Consider the following 27,961-nt stretch of genomic DNA (forward strand, 5'->3'; position numbering starts at 1 on the left):
AGCCACGGCTCGCGCCCATCTCTGGAGCTCCTTTAAGCAGCGCTCTTAATCCCCTCTCCTCGCGCACCAGGAAACAAAAGAGGCAAGAAAAAGTCTCTTGCCTCTTCGGCAGGTCCAGACTTTTCCCCGAACTCCCTCCCGGCCAGCCGTGGTGCACTAACCCCCTGCAGGCTGTGTTCACGCCGCCAACCCCAGTCCTCTCCCTGCACTCCGACCGAAGCCCGAGCCTCAGCTCCCAGCCCCACCAGCCCCGGGGGGTGAGCAGATAAGCGTCTCGGGCTGGTGAGTGCCGGGCGGCACCGATCCTCTGTGCGGGAATCTCCCCGCTTTGCCTTCCGCACCCCTGTTGCTCTCCTCCACGTTTTCGAAGCTTTCCCCCTCCGCCATCCGCAGTGTCCGCCCTGCTCCTCCCTGCACCTCCGTGGTGCCGGTCCGGTACCTATTCTTTTGTCTCTGTTTATTCTTTTTTCTTTTGCCCTACCCAGGTACGTGGGGAGTTTCTTGCCTTTTGGGAGGTCTGAGGTCTTCTGCCAGCGTTCAGTAGGTGTTCTGTAGGAGTTGTTCCACGTGTAGATGTATTTCTGGTGTATCTGTGGGGACAAAGGTGATCTCCGTGTCTTACTCTTCCGCCATCTTCCCCGCCGTCTCCAAAGTATCCGTTTTTAATTCATTTTTTATTGCGTAAAATATACATGCAGTTTATCATTTTAACGCTTTTTAAGCATATAGTTCAGGGGCATTAAGTACATTCATGTTGTTGTGCAGCCATCCCCACCATCCATCTCCAGAACTTCTCCGTCTTCCCAAACTGAAGCTGTCCGCATTAAACCCCAGCTCCCCACTCCCCTCTCCAGGCCCCTGGCACCCGTCATCCTCTTTAGTTAGGAATAGATTTTGAATATTACAATAATAGGACTGTGCCCTGTCCATTATTCTGGTATCTCGATTCTTTTCACTTCTGCTAGGGATCTTTCCATATCAATGCCAGAGTAGTGCCTCGTGTGGTAACTGTTTACAGGATGAGTGACCGTCAGTCCTTGCATACATCAGTCCTGAAATCAAGCACCGCCTGCCTGTGCCGTACTTGGTTCACCCCTCCCTGCTGGTGGAAACGCGAGCCGCTCCTGGGGTTTTACTGTTACAGCAATGCTGCTTTAAGCCTTCTGTGCTCACTGAGGGGAGTATATCCACGGCATAAATCCCTGACCGTGGAATTGATTTTTAAACTTCAGATTTAAAATTTTTTTAATTTATTTTATTGCTAGATTAGTGCCTAGAACGATTATAGCAGTTTTGGGGGGGTTTGTTTTCATATTGTTTTTCTCTGTGGTGTGTGAATGTAACTGTCTTCACGCCCTGCCGTCGCTGGCTGTCATCCATCTTAATTCTGTGAGTCTGATAGATAGGAAAAGATGGTATCTGTTTGGTTTAACCTACATATTTTAATTATAGGTGTTAACTGAGTAACTTTTCACGGGTTTTGTGGCCTTTTTATTCCCCTGCTGTGAACCCCTTCCATAGCCTTTACTTTTCTCCTGGCTGGCTGGCTTTTCTCTCCTGTTTTGTGTTAGCTCTGTATCACCAGAGTTACCAACAGTTTCCTTTTTGTCTTTTAATCTGCCCCACTGGGAATTTATTTCATTCTGGGGAGCATATAGCTAGACACAACACAACCCACTAAATCACACATCTTTTTGCACTAGTTCAAGGGCCCCTTTATTATACACTCAATCCCAGCTGTACATGCTCTGTTAGTGCATGGTTGTCTGTTCGGTTCCATCGATCTCTTAGGAGAGGTGATTTTTACATACTCAGGTATAACTTTTAATGATGCCTTGGAGTGTGTTTATTGATGTGGACAGATACTAGTATGTTAAATTTTTAAGCAGTATATAAAATATTTAAAACACTATTCATAAGTAGTACTTAGAAATCTGTGTATATACCATCTCATTTCTGGTGTGTGTTTGTTTGTGCTCTTAATTCAAAACAAAGAGAAATCAGAAGTCTTGAATTGAATCATGCCGTCATTTACGTGGTAACAACAGACTTCAAGACATTGTTTAGATAACAGTAATTTTTTCAAGTTAATGATCCTGCCAAGTTTACAGGTCCAACAAGAGTTTGAAAAGGAAAGGGGAACAAAAATCAACCCATGTTTGTTGAGCCTCTGTTATATTCAGGGCGCTTTGGGATGTGAATTAGAAGCCTGTCTCTTATTCCGTGACCAGTCGCATTCGTGTGCTTGGCATCTGCCCATGGACATTTCCACCAGGTCAGCCCTGCGGGGCACAGAGCAGCTCTGAGCAAGAGGGTGAGGGTGCTGGGCCCCCAGGACAGCAGAGGCGGCCCAGGGCAGGGTCCGTAGAGTGCTTGGGGACAGAGCAGGGTCTTGGGGAACCATGGTCATTTGGAGAGGTGACGGGGGCGAGGGCACTCTGGGGCCAAAGACCCACAAGCTGCGCAGGCAGCAGTGATTGGCCCAACCCCGCACTGAATGAAGGGTCTGTGGAGGAAGGGGCAGAACCAGCACGGCCATGGGGACAGGTCTGGGAGAGGCTGAACCGCTGCAGTACGTTTCCACGGAAGAATGTGGATACGGCGGCAACAGCACTCTGAGCGGGCACAGCTGATTAGAGGGCAGGAGAGGGTCATCTGGAAAGAGGCCTCAGCAGTCAGATCTGGGCGACTGCCCTGCCTGCGAGGTCGACTGGGGAGACTCTGGCTCGATGTGCACTGGTAGACATTTGCAAATGTGGTTTTAGAGGATGCGTTTCAAAGTCTGATTTCAAACGTATAATATATCTTGAGTCTTTTATATAATTATCCCATTTAGTGGTTAATGTAGTGTTACTTCAGAAATAAGATTTTATTTTAAAATGTATGTTAGTCTGCTTTTGAGCAATTTATTTTCCCACAGCAGGAAATAATAGTTGCTAGTTTGTGTGCTAATTTGTTGACAAATACTTTATTGTGATCAAAGACTGATCAGTATTGTTTCCCACTGTTACCAAAATAAGGGGCACAAGTTTTTAAATACTCTTTTTTTTCATTTACTTATTTTATTTATTTTTGGCTGCGTTGGGTCTTCGTTGCTGCACGCGGGCTTTCTCTAGTTGCGGCGAGCGGGGGCTGCTCTTCATTGTGGTGCGTGGGCTTCTCATTGCGGTGGCTTCTCTTGTTACGGAACACGGGCTCTAGGCACGTGGGATTCAGTAGCTGTGGCCTGTGGGCTCAGTAGTTGTGGCTCAGGGACTCTAGAGTGCAGGCTCAGTAGTTGTGGCGCACCGGCTTAGTTGCTCCGCAGCACGTGGGATCTTCCCGGACCAGGGCTCAAACCCGTGTCCCCTGCATTGGCAGGCGGATTCCTAACCACTGTGCCACTAGGGAAGCCCTTAAATACTCTTATAAATGACTAATCTTTCTCATGCTCCTTCCTGATTTTGCCAGTCATGACTCAGACCAACCTATGTGTTCTTCTACCCCGTGATGATCTGTGCTCTGATCATTTTTGCTGGAGTATTAACATTCCATCCCCAAAAGGCCACTTTGCTTGTTGGACACTGGTTGCCGCACGGCTCTGTTGCTGTGTCCCCCGCGGGCATCACAGGCAGCTCCTCACGGGTCACCCTCTGCAGAGCCTCAGCCAAGCGCCTTCAGAAACTAGACAAGGGAGGTGTGGGGCTGCAGGGAGGGTGTTGACTCAGCAGTGACTTGGTCTTGGGGTTTTCGTATAATTTATAGTACAAATTAGCAGGGCCATTGACTCCTTCCGGATGTGCACTGTGCAGTATGGCCACCAGCCACACGTGGCAATTTCAGCTTAACTCAATTAAAATTGAGGATTCAGGTCCTTGATCACACTGGCCACATCTCAAGCGCTCAGTAGCCGCACATGGCTGGTAGCTAACTGCAGTGGGGGGCAGTGCAGAAACAGTACGTTTCCATCACTGCAGCCAGGGCTAGATTACAGAGCTAGCTGGGTATTTAAATCTCTTTTCCAGTCGTTTGAAAGCCTGGATTGCTGCATCAGTCAGGGCCCTGATTACACGTGCTAGAAAACCACCCGACTGCCCCCAAATGACTTAAGCAAGTCCAGTAACTAGTTGGGTTCACTTTCTGAGTTGTGAGGGGGGCGCAGCGTGCTTGGGGCTCACGTATGTCTCGAGGGTTCCTCTGCAGGCTCAGCCTCCTGGGCGGGCTGAGCTCCGCAGCTCTGCTCCCTCCGGCCCCTGTCTCAGTGCCTCACTCCGCAGCCCCGCCCCGCTCAGCCTGGTCTTGAATCTGTTGACCTGGGCCAGACTCGGGTCATGTGTTTCTCCCTCAACGTAGCAAGGTGGCTGGGGAGAGCAGAATGTTCTGGTCTGTCTTCTGCTTCAGCTGCAGATCTTCATCCGGAATTCACGCACTGAGAGGGCAGGAAGGGCCATTGTCCACATCAACGGTGTTCTTGCAAGTAGGGGAGAGGGTGCCGGGCTGCAGAGAGAGCAGGGGGCCACCGCGCTTTCCTGAACAGCCCAAGTGATGTTTTCCTGAAATAGTTCTGTGGCTCATGTCGTTAATATCCACGAACCACCCCTCAGTGTTGTTGAGTCCGTGCCCCCTGCGCCAGCTGTGCACCCAGGAACGCCTTGGGTGTAGTTGAAGAGGCCAGAACACACGCCTGTCCTGACGTGTCCCAGGTGCTGGCCGCTCCCCGAGCCTGGACATAACAGAAGCCCTGCCTCTGAGCAGCCCTGGAGGCCCGGGCAGGCCAGGCCCTTCGGCTTGTGTTTGGGTAGAGCTCCTGCATCCAGCCGTCCTGTCTGGCAGTGCGGGCGGCCTGCAAGTCTCTTCAGCCTCACCCTGCATGAAGGGCATGACCCGCGCCTGCTTCCCCCTGGTGCGGTCGGTCACGAGAGCCGCCGCCCTGCGTGGTGGGACGCGTCGTGAGGTTGCTTGATTTCAGAAGTGGAGCCGTGTTGGGGAGAGCGTACATCTCAGGACCCCGAGACGTGCTGGCACAGACAGCCTGCCCCTGGGGTCACCATTGTTGGGGGGCTGCCCCTGGGCGTGTGGGACTGGTTATCCTTTTTTTTTTCTTATTCTCAAGTCTAACTGCCGGGTTTTTTTTTAATATCCTCTTAGTACTTTTAGGCTGAAAAAAACAGTGAGGTCGTCACAATGCATCATCTTAATTCAGCCCAGCAAAGGCCCCCCACCTCAGTTGCTGATTTTCACTTTAATGGTGAAGGGTAATCAATCATTTTATTGGAATAAATAGACCCCATGACCTAATTACGAGTTATATTTTGAATATATTGATTCACTTATTCCCTCGCTTCAAAATGAAGTACTAAACTATAACCACAGTGGTGAAATAAGTATTCCTAATGACGGGCGTTAGTTAGGATAAAGGCAAAAGAAGCAGTAATAAAGTTCAGAGGTACAAATTATCAGGTTGGCAATAATGTATAAATAGGAATTCATCTAATAAGCTGCCACTCACCCTCTCCTGTTGTCCTGGACTGGCCGCCTGCAGTGTGCCTCGTCCACCTGGTTCTTATTCTTTGCAGACGTCCATCATGGGGGGCGTGTTTTCCCATCTCTCCCCCGTTTACTGCAGCACTAATCATCACTAATTAGTACCGTGGTTCTGTCCTCATGTGCAGGAAGGGAGAACCCTGAGGGAGAAAGACAGCCATTCTGTGTTTCTCCTCACTCAACAAACCACTTAGATAAGGGATGGAAACCATGTCTCAGTTCTCCTGAGATAGACTCTCTCTGCTTCTCCGGGGAAAATCTCTGCAGCAGCCCTGACTGCCCTGTGGCTCCTGGGGCCGTGACCACTAACTCGCCGCTGCTGGAGGCCTCGTGCATCCGGCGTGGAAGTGCTCACTGGCGCCTCTTACCCCTACTTCCGTCTCCTTGTCCGTGCAATGTATATACTCCTAATTTAGAGTCCACAGTTACTGGGATTTTTTAAATGCACTAAAAGCTGGCTCTTGCAGCCGGGCGGCAACAGGGTTCTCTACTAGGCACCACGGCTGGCGGCACAGCCAGCACTTCCCTTCCGCCAGCCTTTGAAGTTAGAAAGGCCACTACATTTTATTTATTTTAGTCTTAACATATCATTTTGTATATAAGTTTATGGAGTGCCGGAGTGGGAGTTAGGTGTTCTTAGAAGTAAAGGTTCATTTCTACATGTTAGAATTGTTGAACAACAACCAATTATTTTTAAATGCAACCCAAAAAATATTATTGCACTAAAAGAATTTGAAGTGAGAGAGACCTTTTTGATAGGAAGAACTGTCTCACGATGAACTGGCTTCCCTGGAGACAGTTTAGGCAGAGCCTTAAAAATGAACTGGGCAGCGCTGACACGGAGGAGACGAGCGAAGCCAGCCAGGAGCGGCAGGCGGCCCGTGCGCCCCCCGTCCTGCAGTGGCCCCGGCTACAGAGAGCAAACTGCTTTGGGAACAGAGCGCACTGTTCTACTGTTCTTGAGCGATTCTTGGCCCTGCTGCCTCTCAGCTCACAAGGAAGGGAAGGTGTGAGAGACGGTGTTGTGAGTGTAAACAGTAGGCAGGCAGAGCACTGCCCTCGGGTCGCAGCCCTGACCCGTAACCCAGGGTGGCATCCTCGTCCGGCCGCAGGAGCACCGCCAGGGCAAGAAGCGCAACTTTAGAAGAACCATTTGCACAAAGTGTCGTTTTCCCTCATCCAGTTGGCCTTGTCCAAATGGACCAGCGGAGAAGAGAGGGGAGGCCGGTCCTGCTAGAGCCCAGCACCCGGCAGCAGCCAGCGCCCACGCGGCCCACGAGACGGGGCCGGGCCGCAGCCCCTGCCTGGGGTTGTTTTCCGTAAACCTTACAGCTGAATCCTCAGAGGCACAAAGTGACACATTGCAGATTTCTCGATATATCTCTGCGTGTGGTATTTACTGGCTGTAGTTAAAATTCATGTAAATGAATTGAGGAAATGGCCTTTCTCAGGACAAGGGGAAGGGCTGCAGGTGGGTGGCCACAGCTGCAAATGTAAAATACCAGTGGTGGGTTTTTGGGGTTCTGGGTTTGTTGGGGTTTTTCATTTTTTCATCTTACAACGTGATGTGGACAAATGTTAACGTCAATAAAAATAGGATGTCACCACATCATTCTTTCAAGCTGGTTTGTACTGACTCACTGCTGGGATGGACCATAGTGAGCCAGGAGTGCACCCTTCTGATGGCCGTGCAGGCAGCTTATCATTCCTGTCATCGTAGAGTGCGATGTGGTCCTCAGGTGTGCGTCTCCAGCACTTTACAGTAAAGTCCCAGCGATGGGCGTGCTCTGGATGCCACAGCGCTGAGGGTGGTGGCTTCTTGATGTGTGTGCTGGTGTCCCACCGTGAGAGTTTAGCAGGCAGCGTCCTGAAGGCCTGTGCACTCTTCTGTGTGTCTGTCATGCTTGGGTAAAGAGTTTCTGAGGATGACTGATAACTTACTAAGTGCGGTACCGTGGTGTGGTGCGTTCACATGTGTGGAGCACGGCTGACTTGCACTGATGGGATTATCTTGTTTGTGATTCCCATTAGTGGCTTTATTTTTTTCTTTCAGTTTTACTGAGATATGATTGTGTCAATGGAAAAAAAGTGCACAACATGAGAGTTGTGAGTTAAGTTTTATTTGGGGCAACATGAGGATGATAGCCCAGGAGACAGCCTCTCAGGAGCGCCGAGGAACTGCTCTGCAGAGGTTGGGGGCCGGGGGTCAGTAGATAAGTGACTCTGGTCAGGGGCTGCGTGCAGTCGAGCACACATCTTGGCAGAAGGTGGCTGCTCGTCACGAGGAGCAGATGTCGCCATTAATGATGTTAGTGCTTTTCTAGGCATGAGGAGCTGCAAGAAATTAGGCCCATAAAGTCTTCTGAAACTCTATCTGAAGGCCTGTTCTGCCAGGTTTTCCCAGAGCACCGAGGGCCTCCTTCCTGATCTCCACCCAGAGCTCCTTTCAGGGGATGTCAGAGGTCAGCGACGGCAGTGGCCAGTGTCTTCATCCTTGTAGAGCAGATGGCGAGTGACAGTTTTCTGGTTAGCAGTTGACACACAGCATTGTGTGTTCAAGGTACACAGCATGATCTCACTTACATATAGAACAAAATAACTACCACAGTAAGTTAGTAGGAGTTAGGAGTTAACATCCATCCCCTCACACAGGTACAAAGAAAGAAGGAGAGAAATGTATTTTCTTTGTGACAAAGAGTTTTTTAAAAATCAAAGAGGAACCTCTTTTGGTTCAGGCAGAGCAGAGGTTCATCAAAACGCGATACTAGAGGAATCTCCTTTTCGGTGGAAGGTCACAATTATTTACGAAAGAGCAAGCGGGGCTCTTTTCCTAACACAGTGCCCTTCGTGCCGCGTTCCTTTCGTCAAATCCAGCTGCCGCAGCGCAGCAGGCTTTGGGGGGAACCCTGCACGGGAAGGCTCGGCCGGGAGAGGTGGGCATTCAGCTCTTGACTTCGAAGGAGCCGTCCTTCTCCCTAAGATGCCAGGGCAGGGTTTTTAGCACCACAGAGGGAGGCGTGGTCCGCTCTAGGAGGTGTTGGTTTGTTACTGGTGAGAGGGCCCCAAAGTCGGAAGCTTATAAACGTACATTTTTAAATGTCGCATTTTCCCTGTTAACATCCAGACGTTTGCTTCTGTTCCCAGGAAGCCAGTACTGTGTCCTGCCCTCTACTGGCCGGAGGCAGACCGCTGCCCACTTTAGACATTAAGCCTCCGGAAGGGCGCTCAAGCAAAAGCAAAGACCCGCCGAGAGAAGAAGAGAGAGAGAGGAAAAAGAAAAAGCACAAAAAACGGTCTCGAACAAGATCACGCTCTCCCAAGTACCATTCGTCATCCAAGTCCAGGTCTAGATCCCACTCGAAAGCAAAGCATTGTCTTCCCAGTGCCTATCGGACAGCACGGCGCTCGAGGTGGGTGTGCAGGGCGCCCTCGCGGCCGTGCATCTGGTGTGGGTGCAGACCCCCTCACCTGCGCACCAGCAGAGCTGGGTGGGGCCTCCCTAGACCAGCTCCCCGTAAGCACAGACCCACACGCCTGCGTGTGTTGATGAGAGATGCGCCCTGCCAACCCAAATAAGGTCTTTTCAAAATATTTTTTTAACCTGACTTCCTAAGGTTCATCAGCTACTGCCAGGTTTTTTAAAAAATAGAGGTATTTACATTTTAACAGGTCTTAGAAGCAAGCCTAGCATATCGGCTGAAATGTGTGGAAGATCCACAGGTTGGGGGTCTTTTGCTTGGTGTGAACAAGCAGGCTTTCCCAGGCTAGCTCCTTGTGAATGTGCAGATGGCGAAGCAGGAGGATTTGTACTTCGGCTGTGTTCAGCTTCCCTGGCACAGCACCTACAAGTGCACATAAAGGAGGGAGCACAGTGGCACACATCTGTTTTCTCGATTAATTTGCTTCTCCAAACCTCTCACCCACAGTCACTGTTCAACCCAAAACCACCTTTACAAGGAGCCAGCTTTTGAGGAAGCAGCTTAACATTTCAGGCAACAGAAGTAATAAACATGAAAACCTGTAAGCATCACAGAATTTGCTGCTTAGTAAAGCAGGTATTTTTCTTTTTCTTAAAGCACCTGGCTTGCAGGAGGTTCAGGAAAGCAAATTTTTAATTTTAAAACTTACTTCATGCCTTGTGATTTATTACTGAACGTTGATTGGACTTCTCTCAGTTTCTCTTTAGCACAGCACTTGTACTGATCTAGTTCTTCTTCTCCAGCTGCTGTTAGTTCTTTCCTTTCCGTGGGAAAAATGCAGGTGCCCTATACTTTTTATTTTTTAATGTTTAAAAAACAAGTGTACTTGTATACACATCTGCCTGTCTTAAATATATCTTAGAACAACAGTGCTTTCTCTGTTTTTACCCAGACCAGACCTTAAAGGCTTGACAAGTATTTACACTTGTCTACAGTGAAATTAGAATAAATTTGATCTTTGGCTCTCTGCATTTCTTTTTAATAAATTTATTTATTTATTTTTGGCTGCATTGGTCTTTGTTGCTGCACGCGGGCTTTCTCTAGTTGTGGTGAGCGGGAGCTACTCTTGGTTGAGGTGTGCGGGCTTCTCATTGCTGTGGCTTCTCTTGCTGTGGAGCACGGGCTCTAGGTGCATGGGCTTCAGCAGTTGTGGCGTGCAGGCTTCAGTAGTTGTGACTCGCAGGCTCTAGAGCACACACAGGCTCAGTAGTTGTGGCGCACGGGCTTAGTTGCTCCGCGGCATGTGGGATCTTCCCGGACCGGGTCTCAAACCCGTGTCCCCTGCGTTGGCAGGTGGATTCTTAACCACTGCGCCACCAGGGAAGTCCCGCTTTCTGTGTTTTTGCTAGTTCTTTAGACGTTCCATCACTTCTCTCTCTCTCTCTCTCTCTCTCTCTCTCCCCCCCCCTCACACACACACACACACAGACACATACACAAACACACAGAGCTTGTTGTTGTTTAACTAAATGAACAACTTTGCTGACATATTTTCAGTTTTTGAAAGTCCCCAGAAACTTGTATGTATATATCAAAACTTTTTAAAGTTTCTTATTTGAAAAAATTTCTTACAACATTATATAGTGGAAATAAATAAATAGGCCTGTACAAGCCCTCTGAGTAATGACATACCCAGTAAAATTCTTCCTAGTTAGCCTTTATTCCAGGGCTCAAAGAGAAGAGAGTATAGTGCATCCATAAAGCCCCATCTAGGGGACTGGTAACTCTCAGGATTCCTTAGATTGTTTCCCAGGGTAAGAAATGAGCAGGTGTTCATGGTGAGTGCTCAGCGCATACAGTAGGTGCCGGTGTCTAGTACTGAAGTGAGCCTGTCTGGTCAGATTTGATGGCCACAGACCTTTCCCCCAGGTTGGTCTGTTCAGAACTGGAAGTGTTCGTGAAACACTTGGAATTTTAACTTGCTAGGATTTGTGTGATATTTATTGACTATCTATATATAATAGTAAGTCATTTTGTATGTTATTTTAATACATTTAAATTTTTTTTATTTTAGAATAGATTTACAGATTTTATATTCAAGTATATTTTATATTGTTCTCATATATTCAGTGCTGACAACTGCAGGAAGCAAATTCCTAATCCTTAGTTTGTAATTTTCAGTTAAAAGAAAAAGTTAAGTTCAAAAAATTGTTAGTGTGAGTTCTGTGATGGCAAACCATCAATTTTACCTTAATTTGACCTATAGTTAAAATGTTTGTAAAAAGAGCTGAGTATTTTCATAACTCCCAAACATTTTTTTAAATCTCAGTAGTATCTGTGTGATACTTTTAGTTAATCAGTTAACTTTTAGTTAAATCAGCTGACTTAAGTTCACTAAATAAGTCAGATGTTTGATTTTGCAGTTTAGATAAAATGTCAAGGCAGAGTGCAACTTTATTATAAAATATTTTTAAAAAAATATTATAAAACCAAACCTTCAAAGTGTTTGTCCAGGAGTATTTGCCTTGACAGCTTATATGTGGCAGTGACGCTCCTTGAAATCAGACCACCTCTGAGCTCAGGGCCCAGAGGCGGGTTGCAGGTCTCTGATCGGAGGTACGGAGGAGAGACCAGCTGTCTTGTGGTGGGTCTCTGGGCCCTGGGGACATAAGTCGGATAAGTCACCTTCACCAGGTAGAATCCTGCTTCAGCTCTTATTTCTGAGAAGAGTGAGTTTTATTTGATAATACTGCCTTTTTTCTTAAGCTGGTTACAGACCTGCTTTCTTAATCCAGGCTCACACTAATAATTTCTAGGGATCCAACTGGATTTATAAAATAAACTTATAAAATGAAAGAGGTTGGTATTCTTGGTGATATGAATTGTTTGAAGTATAAAAAAAAGAAATTTAAATTTTAACCAGCTGCTAATGATACTGTCATAATTTTCTTTTTAACTATCTGTCTTTCCAGATAGACTAACCCATGACAGACATAATGTCTGCATAGGATATATAAGACTTGTTTCTTGGGCCTGACACAACTTAATTGTTTTAAAAAGACTACTGTCAGCTCCAAGTAAAATGACTTTTGTTAATATTTCTTTCTACTTGTTGTAGGATATTACAGTTGAAATATATTTTCTCTTGTATATTAAATTACTGAAATCCTGTATAAAATGTAGAAAGTTGAGATTAAAAAGCTTTTATGTCATAAGTAATTTTTATGTTAATATGTTAATGCTCGTATGGTTGAAGTCCCATTTATCAAATATGTCTAAATTATAGATGACTCTGGCTCTCCAAAGGTGAATTTGTCATAGAAAAATTTTTAGTTTTGGAAATCAGTCTTTTGCTTCTCAGAAAGCACAGTGATTACCGAAAGACAGTATTTGGTGTCTTTTAAATCAACACTGATTAAAGTATAAGACTTCTTTCTCTGTTGTTTTCTGCTTTTATATCACATTAGGTTTTATACCTTAATGGATGAAGATGTACTCATGCAATTCACTGCCTAAAATTAAAATCCACTTGTAACAGTGTAGGTATTTTAAAACAAAGCTCGATGAGACTAAAGCTTGAAATTCAGCTTGTTTGTAAGGCTTTTGATGAGATCGCCTGCAGCGTCGTGTAGTTGGTTAGTTGGTGGGGGGTTGGTTTCGCTTGTTCTGAGGTTGGGGGGATTCTGGGTGGAACTCTGCAGCCCCGCGGTGTGAGGTGCTCTATGTGGAGGAGGGCCAGGGGCCCCCCGTGTGGCTTCCAGAGGTCAGGCTCCCTCAGGGCTTTCACTCGGGGAGGGGCCTGGGAGCTGGGGGTTAATGTGACTTTTGCAAGTGCTCTATTTAATGTTCAAAAAGAACTCAGGCGGGCAAAATTGTGGTCGTATTTTAGTTTGAAATTTGTAATTCCTTACGTTCTCCCCCTGATAAAACTGCGTAGCAAACCGGTGAGGGTGGTTGGTTTAATCTCCTGATCCAGGCCCTTAAAGGAGGATGGGGTGCTTGACGTTCCCCCAGGCGCCGGTTCACGTGCTGGTGTCCAGGAAGTGAGTCGTAACCCCAGGCAGAGCCGTGGCCACCGTGTTGGTAACAGTGCTGCGGGGAGAAGCTGTCCCCGCAGGAGGGGAGGAAGGGTTTGCGGGTGAAGTCGGGTCCACAGTTCAAGCTTGAGAAGAACTAAAACCGGGAGCCTCTTGCTTGTTCAGCGTGGTTGGTACCAGATCCTTGCCGCCAGGACCCCAGCCTGGTTGGTACCAGATCCTTGCTGCTTGTTCAGTTCCGTGAGGGCCTGTGAGTAGTGAAGTAACAGGAATGGAGGAAGTGGGTTCCTGAAATGGTTAAACACTGGTGGAAAGAAGCTGTTTATAAATATCGCTGTCATTCAGATGAGAAGTCTCCTTATGACCTCTTTGAAAGCAAACCATTATGATCATTTAAGAAAAAAAATCTGAGTTGCATCATGCTTGAAAATTTTTAATTCAGACTATTTCATTTTCTTTATGAGAAGTTCTCCGGTCACGTTATACAGATGATTTACTTACAAAATGGACTTCCTGTTCCTTGCACTGTGCCATGGTAGCAATATTCAGACCCTACTTAACAGAATAAAAGCATTGGAGCTTCTTTAATTAAAATAAAACCTAAGCGTCATCTGGTGTAGCTCGTGGCCCTCCGTTCTGAGATGGGCTTTTCCCGGGTAACTTGGAATCTACTGGTAACAGGCACCTCACTTCAAAGAAGGCACCAGTGGCCACTGCAAAGTGGTATTGTATGTCAAAGTTAGGGATTTGCAGACAGTAAAAACTCATTTATTTTCCTGATTATTGAGCTTATCATAGAAGCCTGTGTTTAAGCATTTCGTAGGCGCTATGGCTTTGATTGAGCAGAGCTTTTTTCGGGGCTCTAGCACCGCGCAGCCCAGCACGTGTCATTCTGAACGTTAAGTGTGTGCCTCCGTGCCACAGACCCACGGCCTCCCAGGGTGCTGAGCCCGGAGCCTTGTCAGGGCAGCTCGGCAGTGGGGGCAGCACAGCGAGGCATTTATCGGGCAGCCTCCACCACGAACAGATTTGACTCCTGGAGCTCTTTTGAGGGAAAGCCCGGTAAAATGTCAAGGTGTCTGACTGACCTCACCTTTGTAATCGTTACTTAAATCTTAGGACAGCTCTGGAAACAAAAATCACAACCGTTGTATAAGCTGAAAAGCAGTTGTGTCAGAGGAGCCCCAGGGCCGAGGCGCGTTTCTCCCGGAGCAGGTCATTCCGTGGCTGCGGTGTTTTTCAGGAGTGACTCAGCGTTCCCCCTGTGACACAGAGGGTGGAATGTGATACAAGCTGATCTTTGCAACAACGGTGTGCGTTGTTGGGGGTTTTACTGTGACTTAAAATGATTCCGTGTAGAACTTCTTTAGATGACAAAATCAAAACCTCTTCTGTGTATCGTTTTTTTGAGTGGGTTGTCATAGAAACAGAACGGAAAGAAATTCCCCCCCCCGCCCCAGATTTCTGCTTGTTTCAGGTCTCCCCAAAACAGTAATTTCACTGAATGGACAAAAAGCTAAAATAAGAGTCCTAAACCCATTGTTAAAGGGCCGTCCGTTAGGACCGTGACCCCGTGGGTGAGGGTCTCGAGTTGGAGTTCTGCGTGCTGCTGTCTGGGGCACGGTTGCCGTGTGTGGGTCACGGCACTGCACGAATAGAATAGTCCTCTTCCAGGCACAGGAAAGGGAAGAAAAAATATTAGACATCTCATAAACAAATGGTTTAGCCAGAACTTTCATGGGAACGGCATGGTCCGAATTGGATTGAAGGTTCAGGCTTCCTGCCAGCGGGCCTGCAGCCTGTTCCTCATGCTGAGAGGCCATAAGATGAGTGCAAACAAGAGAGGTTTCCAGGGGGTCCTCGAACTTCATCACGTGTCATTTTCTTCCTCTTGCCAGTGTTCAGAACAAGTGGAAACAGCTCACTTGGACCTTGTTGCCTTTGCTTACCTAATTTTGACAGCAATACCAGTGAGCTGAACGTGTTTTAGGGAGACCAGATGGGCAAAGGCAAGAGAAAGGAAGAGCAGCAGCGGGCCTGCGTCCGCCAGGAACTGCAGGGACCCAGTGGGCGGGAGCTGGCTCCTGCTGGCTGTCCGCACCAGCAGCCCACGGCTCCAGCCTCAGCACGAGTTGGGCCCCACTTAAAAGCTTAGCATTGGTGTGATGAGCGTTCTGCCTCCGAGCCTGGATCCAGTTCCGGGTCAGCAGAGTAGGGAGGCTGGGGGTGGGCCTTGAAAGGACAGGCAGGGACCCACCACGCCCCACGGGCTCAGGCCAGGGCTGGCCTCCGTCTCAGCAGTGGAGGTGCTCCCCTGCCCACCCCACACAGGACTGAAATGCCTGCTTTCCTCTGCCAGGTCCCGGTCCCGGTCCCCTCGGAGACGAGCACACTCCCCCGAGAGACGGCGGGAGGACAGGAGTGTCCCCACTGCCTACCGAATGAGTAACAGCCCTGGAGTCAGCAGGAAGCGGACCCGGTCCAGGTAGGCGGCGGAGCTTTCGCAGACACGGGACCTGCGCTGGAAGGTGGGGCTCCCACGTCTCCGGCACAGAGCTGTCCGGAGCCGGGGAGCAGCTGCTTTGGCCGATCCCGAGTCATCCTGGCAGCGTTCTCACTGCTCTGGAGCTCAGAAGCAGAGGGTGCTTGCCTGTGCTGGAACACGTCTGTCTTTGCAGGTGGTTGGCCCTGCTGGGAGCTCTTGGGGTCACATTTCCCCCAAGCCTAGCTGCCCCTAGACCCCCACACGCAGCTCCTTACCCTTCACGTGTTGAGCAGGGAAAGGAGTGGAGGGGCGACCGACAAGGAGAATCTGAAGTTCAGATTTCAGGTGGATCCCTCCTGCTGCCCATGTGGCCACGCCTCGGCTGCAGCTCCCAGGAGAGTGCCGCAGGGTCCTCGTGGGGTCTGAGAGCAGGGAGAGGGCCCGTCCTCTGGCCCCTTGACCTCTAGGAGAGACCTGTCTAGTTGAGGAGAGTGAGGGAGGCTGGTTCCCATGTCGCCATCTCCCCCAGTCTGGGCCTTGGACGCCCAGCAAGCCAGGGCCCCTGCCCCCGCTCCCAGGAAGAGCGCTCCGGGGCTGACCTTTGCCACCAGAGGCCCTGGCACCACCACTGCCTTGAGGAGACACAGGGCCCAAGCCAGGAGCGTGTCCGGTGGGCCAGGGGGCGTGTCCCTCTCAGCTGAGGGGCGCCGTCTGGGGATCGCCCCGTCCAGCCTGGGTGATGCCACCTGAATGCTTTTTGTCACTTGGCTTCTGTATTTCCATTCTCTCTGAAAATGAGGGCGTCCCATTTTTTGTGTCCCTGCACTGGAGTTAAGGCAGGCCCCGGCTCTGGTAGGTAGACAAGGAGCATTGCTGGCCCGGTGACCAAGGCACCCAGAAAAGGGCAAGACGCCATTGTTGCCCATCGTAGTCTCAGACTTCATGATGCCATGCTGCTGAGTGTCAGGACACCCGGGGTTCCAGAACCTTCCAGGTCTTCCAGAGGACAAATCTGCATTGCAGGTGTCCACCATTCTTGGACAAATGAACCCAGCCATCACCCAAACCTGCCTCAGAGACGCCCCTCCATCAGCAGACATCCTCAACAGGAGCAGTTACTTTTTTTTTTTTAACATCTTTATTGGAGTGTAGTTGCTTTACAATGTTGTGTTAGTTTCTGCTGTATAGCAAAGGGAATCAGCTACATGTGTACATGCAGGAGCAGTTCTGAAAGGCATTTCTAACTGAAAAACGTTCCTGCAGTCTGGCTAGTTACGCAATAGTTCCATTAAATGATAAAATGTCATCTCTTTCTTAAAACAGAAAAATCAGGAAAGGAGCTGTAAAACTGATATATTTCAGTGAAGGCTTCATGTACAGACTCACTCCGTCTGTTTATAAATTTCATTTTGTGCCTTGGAACTCCCACGCTAAGCATACGTGACTGTTGCAGGATAAAATGATGAAAATTGAAGTCCATTTTAAATTTTATTCCTTATGCAAGTAATTGACATTTGAAATTTATCGTCACCCTTGGTATATGTAAAGGGCATGGTCTAAAATTAATTCCTTGGAGCCGAAGATCTCTCCTAACAGAAGAGTTCTTGCTTTGCCCTCAAATTAACCTTTGCATTAAAAGAGCTATCACTAGAGAAGACGGTGATTATATTAGGATTCATCAGAGCTTGTGCTATCATCAGAACTTCAGTAAGTCAGATAAAAGAAGTTAAGACTCAACTTACTGCAGGGCCTAGCTAGCTACCCTGCCCTGATAGATGGGATCAAGCCTGTGACCTGACTCAGGGGTCGTGGACAGTGGTGGACTCAGGAGGAACCCAGTAGAGGTGAACATGTGCACGATTACTGGTCGATTTCCTGGGCTTGGTTATAAACCCAGAGTTTCTGTAGGCCAGGAATATGTTCTGTTAGCAGGCGCGTTTTGTTACCCAGCAATCAGGCTGTCCCCTCAACCTTCTACTCGGAGTAGCTTCGGGGTCTCTGCTTCAGTGTGGCAGCAGGTGACTAATCCGTCCACCAAGTCAGGGTCACTTTAATCCCGTCAGGTCACCCCAACTGAGGGGAAGTGCCTCCTGCCAGATTTGAAGGATTATTTCTACAGGCTGATCACCGAGTGCTTCTTTCACTGACTTTTTTTCTATTTTATTTTTTTTTAACTTAACATTTTTTTAAATTAATTTATTATTTTTGACTGCGTTGGTTCTTCATTGCTGCGCACGGGCTTTCTCTAGTTGTGGCAAGTGGGGGCTGCTCTTTGTTGCAGTGTGTGGGCTTCTCACTGCGGTGGCCTCTCTTTTTGCGGAGCACGGGCTCTAGAGTGCAGGCTCAGTAGCTGTGGCTCGCAGGCTCTAGAGCTCAGGCTCAGTAGTTGGGGCACACGGGCTTAGTTGCTCCACAGCATGTGGGACCTTCCTGGACCAGGGCTCAAACCCACATCCCCTGCATTGGCAGGCGGATTCTTAACCACTGTGCCACCAGGGAAGCCCCTGACTTCTATTTTTGAAAAACTTTTAACTTACTAGAAAGTTTTTAACTTACTACTTAAAAACACCCATCTGCATGTAACTTGTAGTGTGATTCAGTGTTAACGTTTTGCCACATTTGCTTTCCTTTCTCTCTCCTCCTCTTCCTCCCTCCCTCATGCCCTCCTGTGAGTGTATATTTCATGACTTTGACAAGCCCAGGTCACCTGTATCATTGAAGGTCCCACACTCTGGATTTGTCTTACTGTGTCCTTTTGGCTGTGTTCATGTTAAGTATTTTTAGCAAGAATACTCTATAGTGATGTTGTGTAACTTCCCATTGCATCACACCAGGAGGCACACAAGTGTCCCTTTGTCCCTTTGCCAGTGACACTGAGTTTGATCACTTGGTTAAGGTTGTGTCTGCTGTGTAATCATACCTTTTCCTCTTTGAACTAACAAGTCATCTGTGGGGTGGCACTGGAACAATGTGAGTGTCCTGTGGCCAGCAGCTTTCTCCTCATTTCTTCTCTAAACACCCCCCTTTGTTTTAGTATCACTGTGGACTTTGGGTTTGGGGATTTGTTTTTTATTTGTTGTGCAACAGTCCGTTGCCATTATATTCTATTTGATGGTAACATTGTCTCACATTTGGCCCCATTGTTCTTTGAGTACTTTGTCACTTTTGGCCCAGGATATTCCAGGCTTAGCTTGTGCTTTCCCTGCCCCAGACCTGGGGTCAGCTGTTTCTCCTAGGAATCCTGGTTCCTTTTAGCGTTTGGAGATCCAGATCTGGGCAGAGTGAATATTTTTAAAAGTAAAATTCATGAAAATGTTTAGCCAAATCATATTACAGTACACTCCAACAGGAAGTCCCGGTTACTTTATGACAATAAATAGTATGTGATTGGTTAGGGTGGGGGGCAGGGTTTAGCATTGAATCCCTACAGCTCAGCGTTCACCGAGCACATCAGCAAACGCTTGTTGAGTGAGTGAATGGGAATATGCTGCTGTTCTGTGGTTCTTGTATCATACATGAAGTGTTATTAATTCAGTGTAGATTATGACAATTGAAAGATGCATATCATAATTCTCTAGAGCAACCACTAAAAATAAAAAGGTTAAAAATCCAATAGAGACTGTTAAAGAGAACCATAAAAATGCTTTATTAATGCAAAAGAAAGCAGAAAAGTGGGGAAGAGGAGGAAAAAGAACAAATGGACAGCTAGAAAACAAGAAGATTGTTAACACCATCCATACAAATAATTACATTAAATGTAAGCAGACTAAAAACTCTAGTTAAAAAGCAGAGATTTTAGACTGCATTAAAAAGCAAAACTTAATACTAAGCTGCTTATAAGAGATACTTTAAATATACAAATAGGTTAAGATCTAAAAGATACCGTACAGTGCTAATAAGAAGAAAGGTGGTGTGGCCGTATTAACAGGAGACCATGCAGACTTGAAAAAGTGGTGCTAGAGATAAAGAAGGCAGTTTCATAATGATGAAGGGGCCAGCTCTTCATGAGGACATAATGTTTTAAATGTGTGCATTGAATAAAAGAGCTTTAAAATACTTGAAACAAAACTGACAGAACTAAAGGGAAAGGCAGGCAGTAGAACACTACAGATGCAGCAAATATGAACAGCACTGTTGACCAGCTAAACACTACCACCAGCAGTGAAGCATGCACACTCTCGTGACATGCACGTGGGTCAGTCAGCAGGCTAAATTGTTCCCTGTAACACTGAATTAGTCCCAGCACATTCCAAAAGACTCAGATGATACAGAGTATGTCTTCTTACACATAAAAATCTGTAGAAAGGTATCTGGAAAGTCCCCAAATACTTGGAAGTTAACACATTTTAAATTACCCATAGGTCAAAGAAGAAATCACAAGAGAAAGTAGAAAATATGTTGAAATGAATGATAATGAAAATGTAACATACTCCTTCTGCAGCTGTACTCAGAAGGAAGTTAGTAGCTTTAAGTGTTTCTATTAGAAAAAAAAAAGAAAGGTCTAAAACCCAATCTTCTGTCTTAAGCTAGAAAAACAGGAACAAATTAATCTCAAAGTAAATAGAGGCAAGGAAATAATAAAAGTAAGGTCAGAAATCAACAAAATAGAAAACAGACTCACAGAGGAAAACAGTAAAAGCAAATGATGGTTCTTTGAAAATAATTTTAAAAATGATAAATCTTTTTTTAGATTGATCAAGAATGAAAGACCCTATAGACATTAAAAGGATAATAAGAAAATAAATCTCATTCCGGTTAATTTAACAGCATAGGTGAAATGGACAAATTCCTTGAAAGAAACAAACTACCAAATGGACAGCAGAAGAAATGGAAAATCTAAGTAGCTCCACATCTGCTAAATAAACTGAATTTATAATTTAAAACCTTTCCACAAAACTCCAGGCCCAGATGACTTTTATCGGTAGAGTCTAACAAACGTTCAAGAAAAAGGGGATAACCAATTTTATAGACACTTCAAAGGAAGTAGAAGAGAGAACACTTCCCAGTTCACCGCATGAGACCATCCTAAAGCAGACGGACAGCGTGTGCACATCTGTGTGGTGTGGAGCGTGGTGTGTTTTGTTGGGGGGGGTGGATGTGTGTGTACACGCATGTGTTTATTCATAAACTAATACTCTCAGGAAAATAAGTGCAAAAATCCTTAACAAAGTGTTAGCTGATTTGAGTCTAGCAATTAATTAAAAGGATAAAATACATCAGGACCAAATGGGGTTTGTCTCAGAAATGCAAGGTTCTTTAACATTCAAAAACCAGTCATTGTAATTCACAGTATTGACAGAATAAGTGAAGAAAATCATATGACATCTCAATAGATGCAGAAAAAATATTTGACACAATTCATCACCTGTTCATTAAAAAGAGAAAAGGGGAAAAAAAAAACTTGGCAAAGCAGGAATAGAAGGAAATTTTCTCCATCTGGTAAAGGGCATCTTTATTTTTTTTTCTGGCCACACCCTGTGGCTTGTGGGATCTTAGTTCCCCAACCAGCGATTGAACCCGGGCCCTCAGCAGTGGAAGTGTGGAGTCCTAATCACTGGACCACCAGAGAATTCCCAAAGGACATCTTTGCAAAGCCTACAGCTAGCATCACACCTGCTGGTGCCTTCCCCCTGAGATCAGAGACAAGGCCAAGGTGTCTGCTCTGTAATAGAATTCATAGCCTCGACAGTAAGGCAAGAAAAAAGAAATAGAAGCCCTAAAGATTTCAAAGGAGAGCGTAAAAGTGTGTCTTCTTATTAAGGAACCTCTAAGTTTATTTCTGTATACTAGCCTAGAACAACCGAAAAATGAAGTTAAAAAGAATACTAATTGGAACAGTATCAAAAAAACAAACTACTTACGGATAAATGTAAGGAAATGTGTATAAGATCTCTCTACACTGAAAATCACAAAACAGTTCAGAGAAGATGTTTAGGAGAAACCTAAATAAATGGAGAGAAAGTCCATATTCATGGACTGGAAGGCTCAGTGTCGTTCAGATGGCTCTTCTCCACAAAAGGATCTGTAGGCCCAATACGGTCCCAATCAGAACCGCCCTCGGCTTCTTGTGCCCTCGGCACGCTGACTGGCAGTCAGAACAACCTTGAAAGCTAAGTTGGAGACTCTCATACCAATTCAGGACTTAAGAGAGCCACAGGAGTCAGACGGCGTGCGCTGCACACCTTAAAAGGGTGAAGAGCCGAAACAGTGCAGGGAGGAAAAGTCGTTTTTCAGCAAAACTTGATTGAACAACTGGACATCAGAATGGAAGAAAAGTGACCTGTACCCCGAATACCAAGCTTAACTCAAGATGGATCACAGACCTAAACATGAAAACTAGAACCATTCTGTTTTTGAAGAAAACAAGGAGAATACATTTATGAGGTGGCAGAGATTCCTGAGGATGTAGAAAATGCCACCATAAGAGAAAAAAATCATAAATTTGACTTCATTGAAATTAAAAACTTCATTCAAAAGGGACAGTTAAGAAAGTGCATCGGCAGGCCCCAGACGGGGAGAGAGATTTGCAATGTGCATCTCTGACAGAGGCCTATGTCAGCTCCAAAAAGGCAGCCCAGTTAGAAGAGGGGCAGAGGGCTTGAAAGACATTTCATAACAATGTATTTCAGGTCCATTTCTCCATCGGCCTGGAAGGCTGTTGTCACTGAGCTGTGGAAGAGAGGAGCTTCGCGTCCCGTAAGGAGGCCTCAGCGGGGCAGCCTCCTGGCCAAGCGCCTGCACTTTCCTACTGCTGGAGCGTTCGTTGTGTCCCCGGGTGTCGCAGCTGTCTGTAAGCTTGCTGTGGTTGAACCAAGAAAGAAGGCACATGCAGATGTCTACAGAAGTTACGGTTCCATAAGAGATTTTGAGGAGATGCGGAAGGCCGGTATCTCTTAGAGTGCAAAGTTATTTTGGAATGGAAAGGATTTCTTTGGGTTGAGTTCCACAGGAGTTTGTCACATGCTTGTGTTTCGAAACTATGAACTATGCATATCTGGGCTAAGGAATAGTTTTCTCTTGATAAATAAACCACAAATACCTTGGTGGAAAAACAGAATATATTTAAATAGCCAGTGAAGGTAGCATATGAAAATGTGCTCAGCTTCCTTAGTCACCTGTCAGGGAAAATGCAGGTTAAAACCACGGTGAGGCGCTCTTTACACTGACAAGAATGGCTGGAAACAAGCAGACGGACATTACTAAGTGTTGAAACGCTTGGGAAACAGTTTGGCGGGTTCCTACAGTGTTAAACATACACTGCTCCATGGCCTGACCGTGCCAGTCCCAGGTGTTTACTCGCCATAAACATCTGACCACAGACGCAACTTGACTTGTAATTGCTAGAAACCGGAAACAGCCCAAATGTCTGTTAACAGAGGAGAGCCTCAACCAGTGATGGCAGATTCATACGGTGTAACGCTACCCGGCCGCGAAAAGACCAGTGATGGCAGATTCATACGGTGTAACACTACCCGGCCGCGAAAAGAACCCCCTCGTGAGGAATCTCAGAGTCAGACTGCTTGAGCGGAAGAAGCCAGTCACAGAGGACTAGCACTGTGTGATCCGGTTTATCTGAGTTTCCATTTATGTGGTAGAAATCAGAGCAGTGGGTATCTGGGATGGTGGGGCAGGGGATGCAGATGCCTGAGAGCATCAGTGGAAGAACCTTCTGGATGGTAGAGTTTTCCTAGTCGTGACGGGTCTGGGTTTCACCATGTCTGCCAAAACTCAGCAAATAGCACTTCAGACCTTTGCATTTCTCTGGATATAAAGCACACCTCAATTTAAAAAGCAAAAAGATGAGTTAATTCCTTAAGCGAACGCTTAGAAAGTTTTGTCATGAGATCGAGTTGTAGTGAAATTGAACGTGACCTACAGTTCAGGATTGCTCACCTACCTTTAATTAATTCACGTAGGCAGCCGTAGGAACTTAGCCGGATTTGGGGCTGAAATCATTCGGGACATATGCCACGTGCTCCTAAATATTTATTGTTTTATTTGCTGCTGCTTTTGAAATCCTAGCCATGTGACAAAAAGTCACAAAACGTCTGCAGTGTAGGAAGTAGGCCTGTGGTGTGCACTTCCCGCTTCTGTGTACCCTGCACCGGGAACAGCCTCTTCTTTGTGGACCACTTCTCTTGCTCCTGTCCTGCACGTAGGCCAGCGCACCAGGGACACTTCCCACAGCTGAACTGAAGTTGCCCAGCTGCCACCACCCAGGGCCAGGTCCTTGTTGTTGAGACAGAGCCAGAAAGCCACGCCCTGCCCGGCGGGACGGTCAGCTTGCTTCGCTGGCCAGCAGCCTCCTGCACCAGGGGTCCGCGGGAGCCGCCCCAGGGAGGTGCCCCGACGAGTGGGGTGGGTGTGCGTGTAGACAGGCCCCGGGGTGTCTCCAGGTTGGGAAGGGCCTGTGAGCCACCTGAGTCCCGAGGAACCAGGAGGAGTGTGAGCTGTGCAGGCGGTGACCCGGGACGTCCGTGTTTAGAGCAGTGACGGCACGCAGGGAAGTGACAGCACCAGAAGCCCGTCGCCCACCCTCCGACCGCGCTCCGAGGACGAGGGCGTGGGCATCGGGCAATGTCTCCCGAGGTCCAGTTCCCGTCCTGTCGCCCAGCTGCCCACGGCCAGGGATCCACCCTCTAGTGCTTTGCAGCAAGTCGCAGCCCGGGAGGAAGCGGGGAGCGACAAACTGAGACGGGGGCTGATGAAACCAGCGGTGACCTGTGCCTGCAGAGACTTTCCAGGAGATGGTCCCAGCAGGAGGGCGGCCTGCAGCCCAGGCGCCGGCGGGTTCTGAAGGGCGGGCAACCGTGGTCTCAGGAGAAGCGGACAGGGGCCTGCACCGCAGCGCTTCCACCACCTACACATACCCTCTTTCTTGCTGTGTTTCAGGGCCGTGGGGAGGGGGGGTCACAGGGCAGGGCGTGGAGTGGAGTGAGAGCTGCCTCTGGGCGGGAGGCGCTGGGCCCAGGCAGAGTGCGGGCTGCGGGGCTGGAGTGGGGAGGGGCTGGGGGTCGTTTCTGACGTGGAGTCACGGGCCTTGGCGACTCGGAGGACGCGAGGACGCGGGCAGCGAGGCGCGACCGCGAGGGCGGTGGGAGAGCGGGTGGCCCCGGGGGCCGTCAGCCTCAGGCCACAAGGACACGCCTAGCGTCTGTGCTCGCAGTGCTGGGTTTTGATGATTTTCCACTTCTGGTTGGAAATTCCCATGAAGTCAGCGTAAATGAACAAGCAGTACAAACAGCGCTTGGTTACTTATCTTGGGTTATTTTAAATGCAGATAAAGTGCTGATGGTGTTTTAAACCCACAGGCATCTGACTGCAGGACTTCTGGCGAGAAGGTGGTCCACGTTTTACTTCTGCACGACTTTTATTTTGTTATATCCATCCGTTTCAAGTTAATTAAATGTGTGTGGTTTTGAAAAGGAGTCAATGTGTATAGAAGGGTGGGTGAAATTGCTGAATTGTCCCGTGGAGAGCACCCAGAGCTCCTTCAGAGCCCGCGCTGTGCCTTTGTCTAAAACCGCTTTCCTTCCAGAAGCCCCCACGAGAAGAAGAAGAAGCGGCGCTCGCGGTCGCGGACCAAGTCCAAGGCCGGCTCGCAGCCAGCCTCCCCGAGCAAGCAGGCCGCGCGCCGGCACTCGGCCAGCATCTCTCCTGTGGAGAGTCGGGGCTCCAGCCAGGAGCGCTCCAGGTAACCCCGCCCTGACCTCTGGGCCACGGGGGCGGGGGGGGGGGCACTGAGAAGGGGCGGGCTGGCAGACCCCCGGCCCCAGGCCCTGCGCCCCACCCCCTCCGGGTGTCACTCGGGCTCCAGATGAGTAGAGGGCGCACACGGAGGGGTGGGTCCAGAGGCCGCCCCGGGCCACCCGCCCCGCGCTTGGGCAGGGGGAACCCTACGAGTGGGTGTGGGGCGGCCGCGTAGTGTGCCAGCGGCCGGTTCCCAAACCAGTGTCTCTCCAGGCTCCCTGCCGGTAGTGCCTTGTGCTCACGTGGGCCGTATGGCGTGGGAGCTGGGGAGCCCAGTGTGACCAAAGGAGGGGGTCGGGCACTGGACTCCGCGGTGACAGGGGCCCAGGACCCCCACCCACCCATCGCTCCCTCTCAACCCAAGCGGGCAGGGGTGAACCCATCACTTCCTGACCACGCAGGCTGTGGGGATGTCGGCGTCCACGCTGATCGTCCCGCGGTCTCCCCGTGCCAGCGCAGGTGACCCCCGTTGCCTGGCTGCCCGTGGTTGTCGGGGGATATTTGCCAGACCTAGTCCTGTTTTGAAAAGCCGCCCGCCCACACCCACCCACCCAGAGCCTGGGCGGGGGTCGGGGGCAGGGGATCAGGTCCTCCATCGCGCCTGTAAACCCCCTGCTTCCGCAAGTGTGCGTTACGGTGCTCCGATGCTGGTGGGTGAGTAGCAGAGGCCACAGCTCACTTGAGGTGGGTCAGAATCTAAGGTGCAGCTTCTTCAAAGGTAAAACGTGACTCAGTACAGGCCCCGACCACCACTTGTGTGTCGTGTCCACGGCCCCGAAAGTCCTCACGATGCACCAGAGGCGCCCACTCGGGTTGTGGTCAGGCTCTGGGAGTGTGGCGCCCGCTTTCTGTGCTTTTGTCCTTTTCTTCATCTTTTTTTTTTTTTTTTTTTTTTTATTTGCGGTACGCGGGCCTCTCACTGCTGTGGCCTCTCCCGTTGTGGAGCACAGGCTCCGGACGCGCAGGCTCAGCGGCCATGGCTCACGGGCCCACCCGCTCCGCGGCATGTGGGATCTTCCCAGACCGGGGCACGAACCCGCGTCCCCTGCATCGGCAGGCGGACTCTCAACCACTGCGCCACCGGGGAAGCCCTATATCTTTGAGTAATGTTGCATTTTATGAAATATTTCAAACGTGTTACATAAAACATAAAAGTGAAATATATTTATAATGTTGATTTCTTTTTTAAGGATACTGGAAACAAGTAAAACAAAATGCCTTCTTAAAGTATTTTTTAAGCCTCTGACCTCTCTGTTTACTTGCGTTAGGGGAGTTTCTCAGGAAAAAGACGGTCAGATCTCCTCAGCAATTGTTTCTTCCGTGCAGAGCAAAATCACTCAGGTAAGGCGGGAGGGTCTCTTTCTTCCCATCTTCTTCTAAGGGGGCTGGTTTCCACTCCCTGTCCCCTTATCTTGTGGGTCCTGACGGGGGTCCCAGCTGGTCCTCTGGAGGCGGTGGTGTCAGCGTTGCCCAGGGCAGCTGGTCCCTGGGCCCCCCTTTCCGGTCAGCCCCGTCTCCTCCTTCCCGGCCAGGCCTGAGCGTCTCCTCCTGGGCCCTGAGCCTGCCTGGGTGTGTCCCCAGCCACCCAGCACGTTGCCCCCAGTTTCCTCTGTCTTCACCCGTTAACACATTCACGAGCTACTTCCCTGTGTGGAGCGTCCCCTTCCTGAGACTTAGCGGGAGCCCTCAGGGATGCCCTCTTCTCCTCGCACAGGACCTCATGGCCAAAGTAAGAGCGATGCTCGCAGCTTCCAAAAACATGCAGACCAGTGCCTCCTGAGATTCGGCCGTGGGCGACTGGGCCTGGGGCCCCAGGAGCTGGCAGAGCAGAGAGCCCCGTCCTGCACAGACATCCCGCTGGGGCTCCTGGACGGTTGGCGGGTTTTGTAAATTAATTTTTGATGACATTTTAGGTTTAAGATTTTTGACCAGCAGTCTCTTACCTGTATATTTGTAAATAATATCCTGTTTCTGTGAAAATGTATTATCAAATAAAATGGGAAGAAAACACCTTTTCTAGCTAGTCACCGTGGGCAGTTTCTTCCTTGTTTGGCTTGTGAGTTCATTACTGTTTGTCGTCTGTCACTGGCCTCTAACACTTGCTGCGTGGGTGTCGCGCGGCATGGGGACGGCTGTAGGGGTCGCCTGTCCCGCTCCCCCAGCCCTGCACCGGGGCGCGAGGCCACAGCCATTTCAGCCCCCGCAAAGCAGGAGAGGCAGGTGGCAGGTTAAGAATCTGCCTTCCAAGGCAGGGGACGAGGGTTCGATCCCTGGTTGGGGAACTAAGATCCCACGTGCCGCGGGGCAGCTAAACCCGTGCGGGACAACTGAGCCCGTGCGCCGCAATGAAGACAGGACGCAGCCAAAAATAAAATATTTTTTTAAAAACCACATTCCCACCAGCTTTCAGTGAGGTTTTGCCTGGATGTCCCCACTCGCCCGGGTGAGACCTGCGTCCAGATCAGCTTGCTGTCCGTGACCCAGATTCCCAGAGAGATGAGAAGACGGGCAGCGGGAGCGAGCCACCCGGAGCGCGCAGGGGGCCGGGCTGCAGCCAGGAGGGGCTGGAAGCTCAATCCGACGGCCGCGCCGACAGGCGGCTCTCAGCAGTTGGGCCCCACTTGTGTTGGATGAGTGACTCCTCCGCCTGGTTAAACATGACTTCCTCGCGTGTCCTTTCAAGTTGCTTTTTACAACTACAAGGAAGTGGGAAATTACGGTCCCCTCCGCCCGGCCCACGTCTGCAT

At 48.9% G+C, this 27,961-nt stretch overlaps 1 protein-coding gene across 3 annotated transcripts in view; it reads left to right on the forward strand.

Annotated features, from left to right (window-relative positions):
- Positions 1-27,229, forward strand: part of SFSWAP (splicing factor SWAP) — an 82,602-nt gene extending 55,373 nt beyond the window's left edge. For 2 of the 3 annotated variants that reach the window (XM_067701244.1, XM_067701245.1), the window contains 5 exons: positions 8,668-8,933; positions 15,339-15,464; positions 25,003-25,158; positions 26,483-26,555; positions 26,929-27,229. In XM_067701244.1, the coding sequence (XP_067557345.1) occupies positions 8,668-8,933; positions 15,339-15,464; positions 25,003-25,158; positions 26,483-26,555; positions 26,929-26,994 (687 nt within the window). In that variant the 3' untranslated portion in view covers positions 26,995-27,229. Of the gene's footprint in view, positions 1-8,667; positions 8,955-13,919; positions 14,055-15,338; positions 15,465-25,002; positions 25,159-26,482; positions 26,556-26,928 lie in introns of all 3 variants that reach the window. The other variant, XM_067701246.1, reaches the window with a different exon arrangement.
- The last annotated feature ends 732 nt before the right edge of the window (positions 27,230-27,961 follow it).

Source organism: Pseudorca crassidens, chromosome 12 (assembly GCF_039906515.1).
Source record: "Pseudorca crassidens isolate mPseCra1 chromosome 12, mPseCra1.hap1, whole genome shotgun sequence".
NCBI lineage: Eukaryota > Metazoa > Chordata > Mammalia > Artiodactyla > Delphinidae > Pseudorca > Pseudorca crassidens.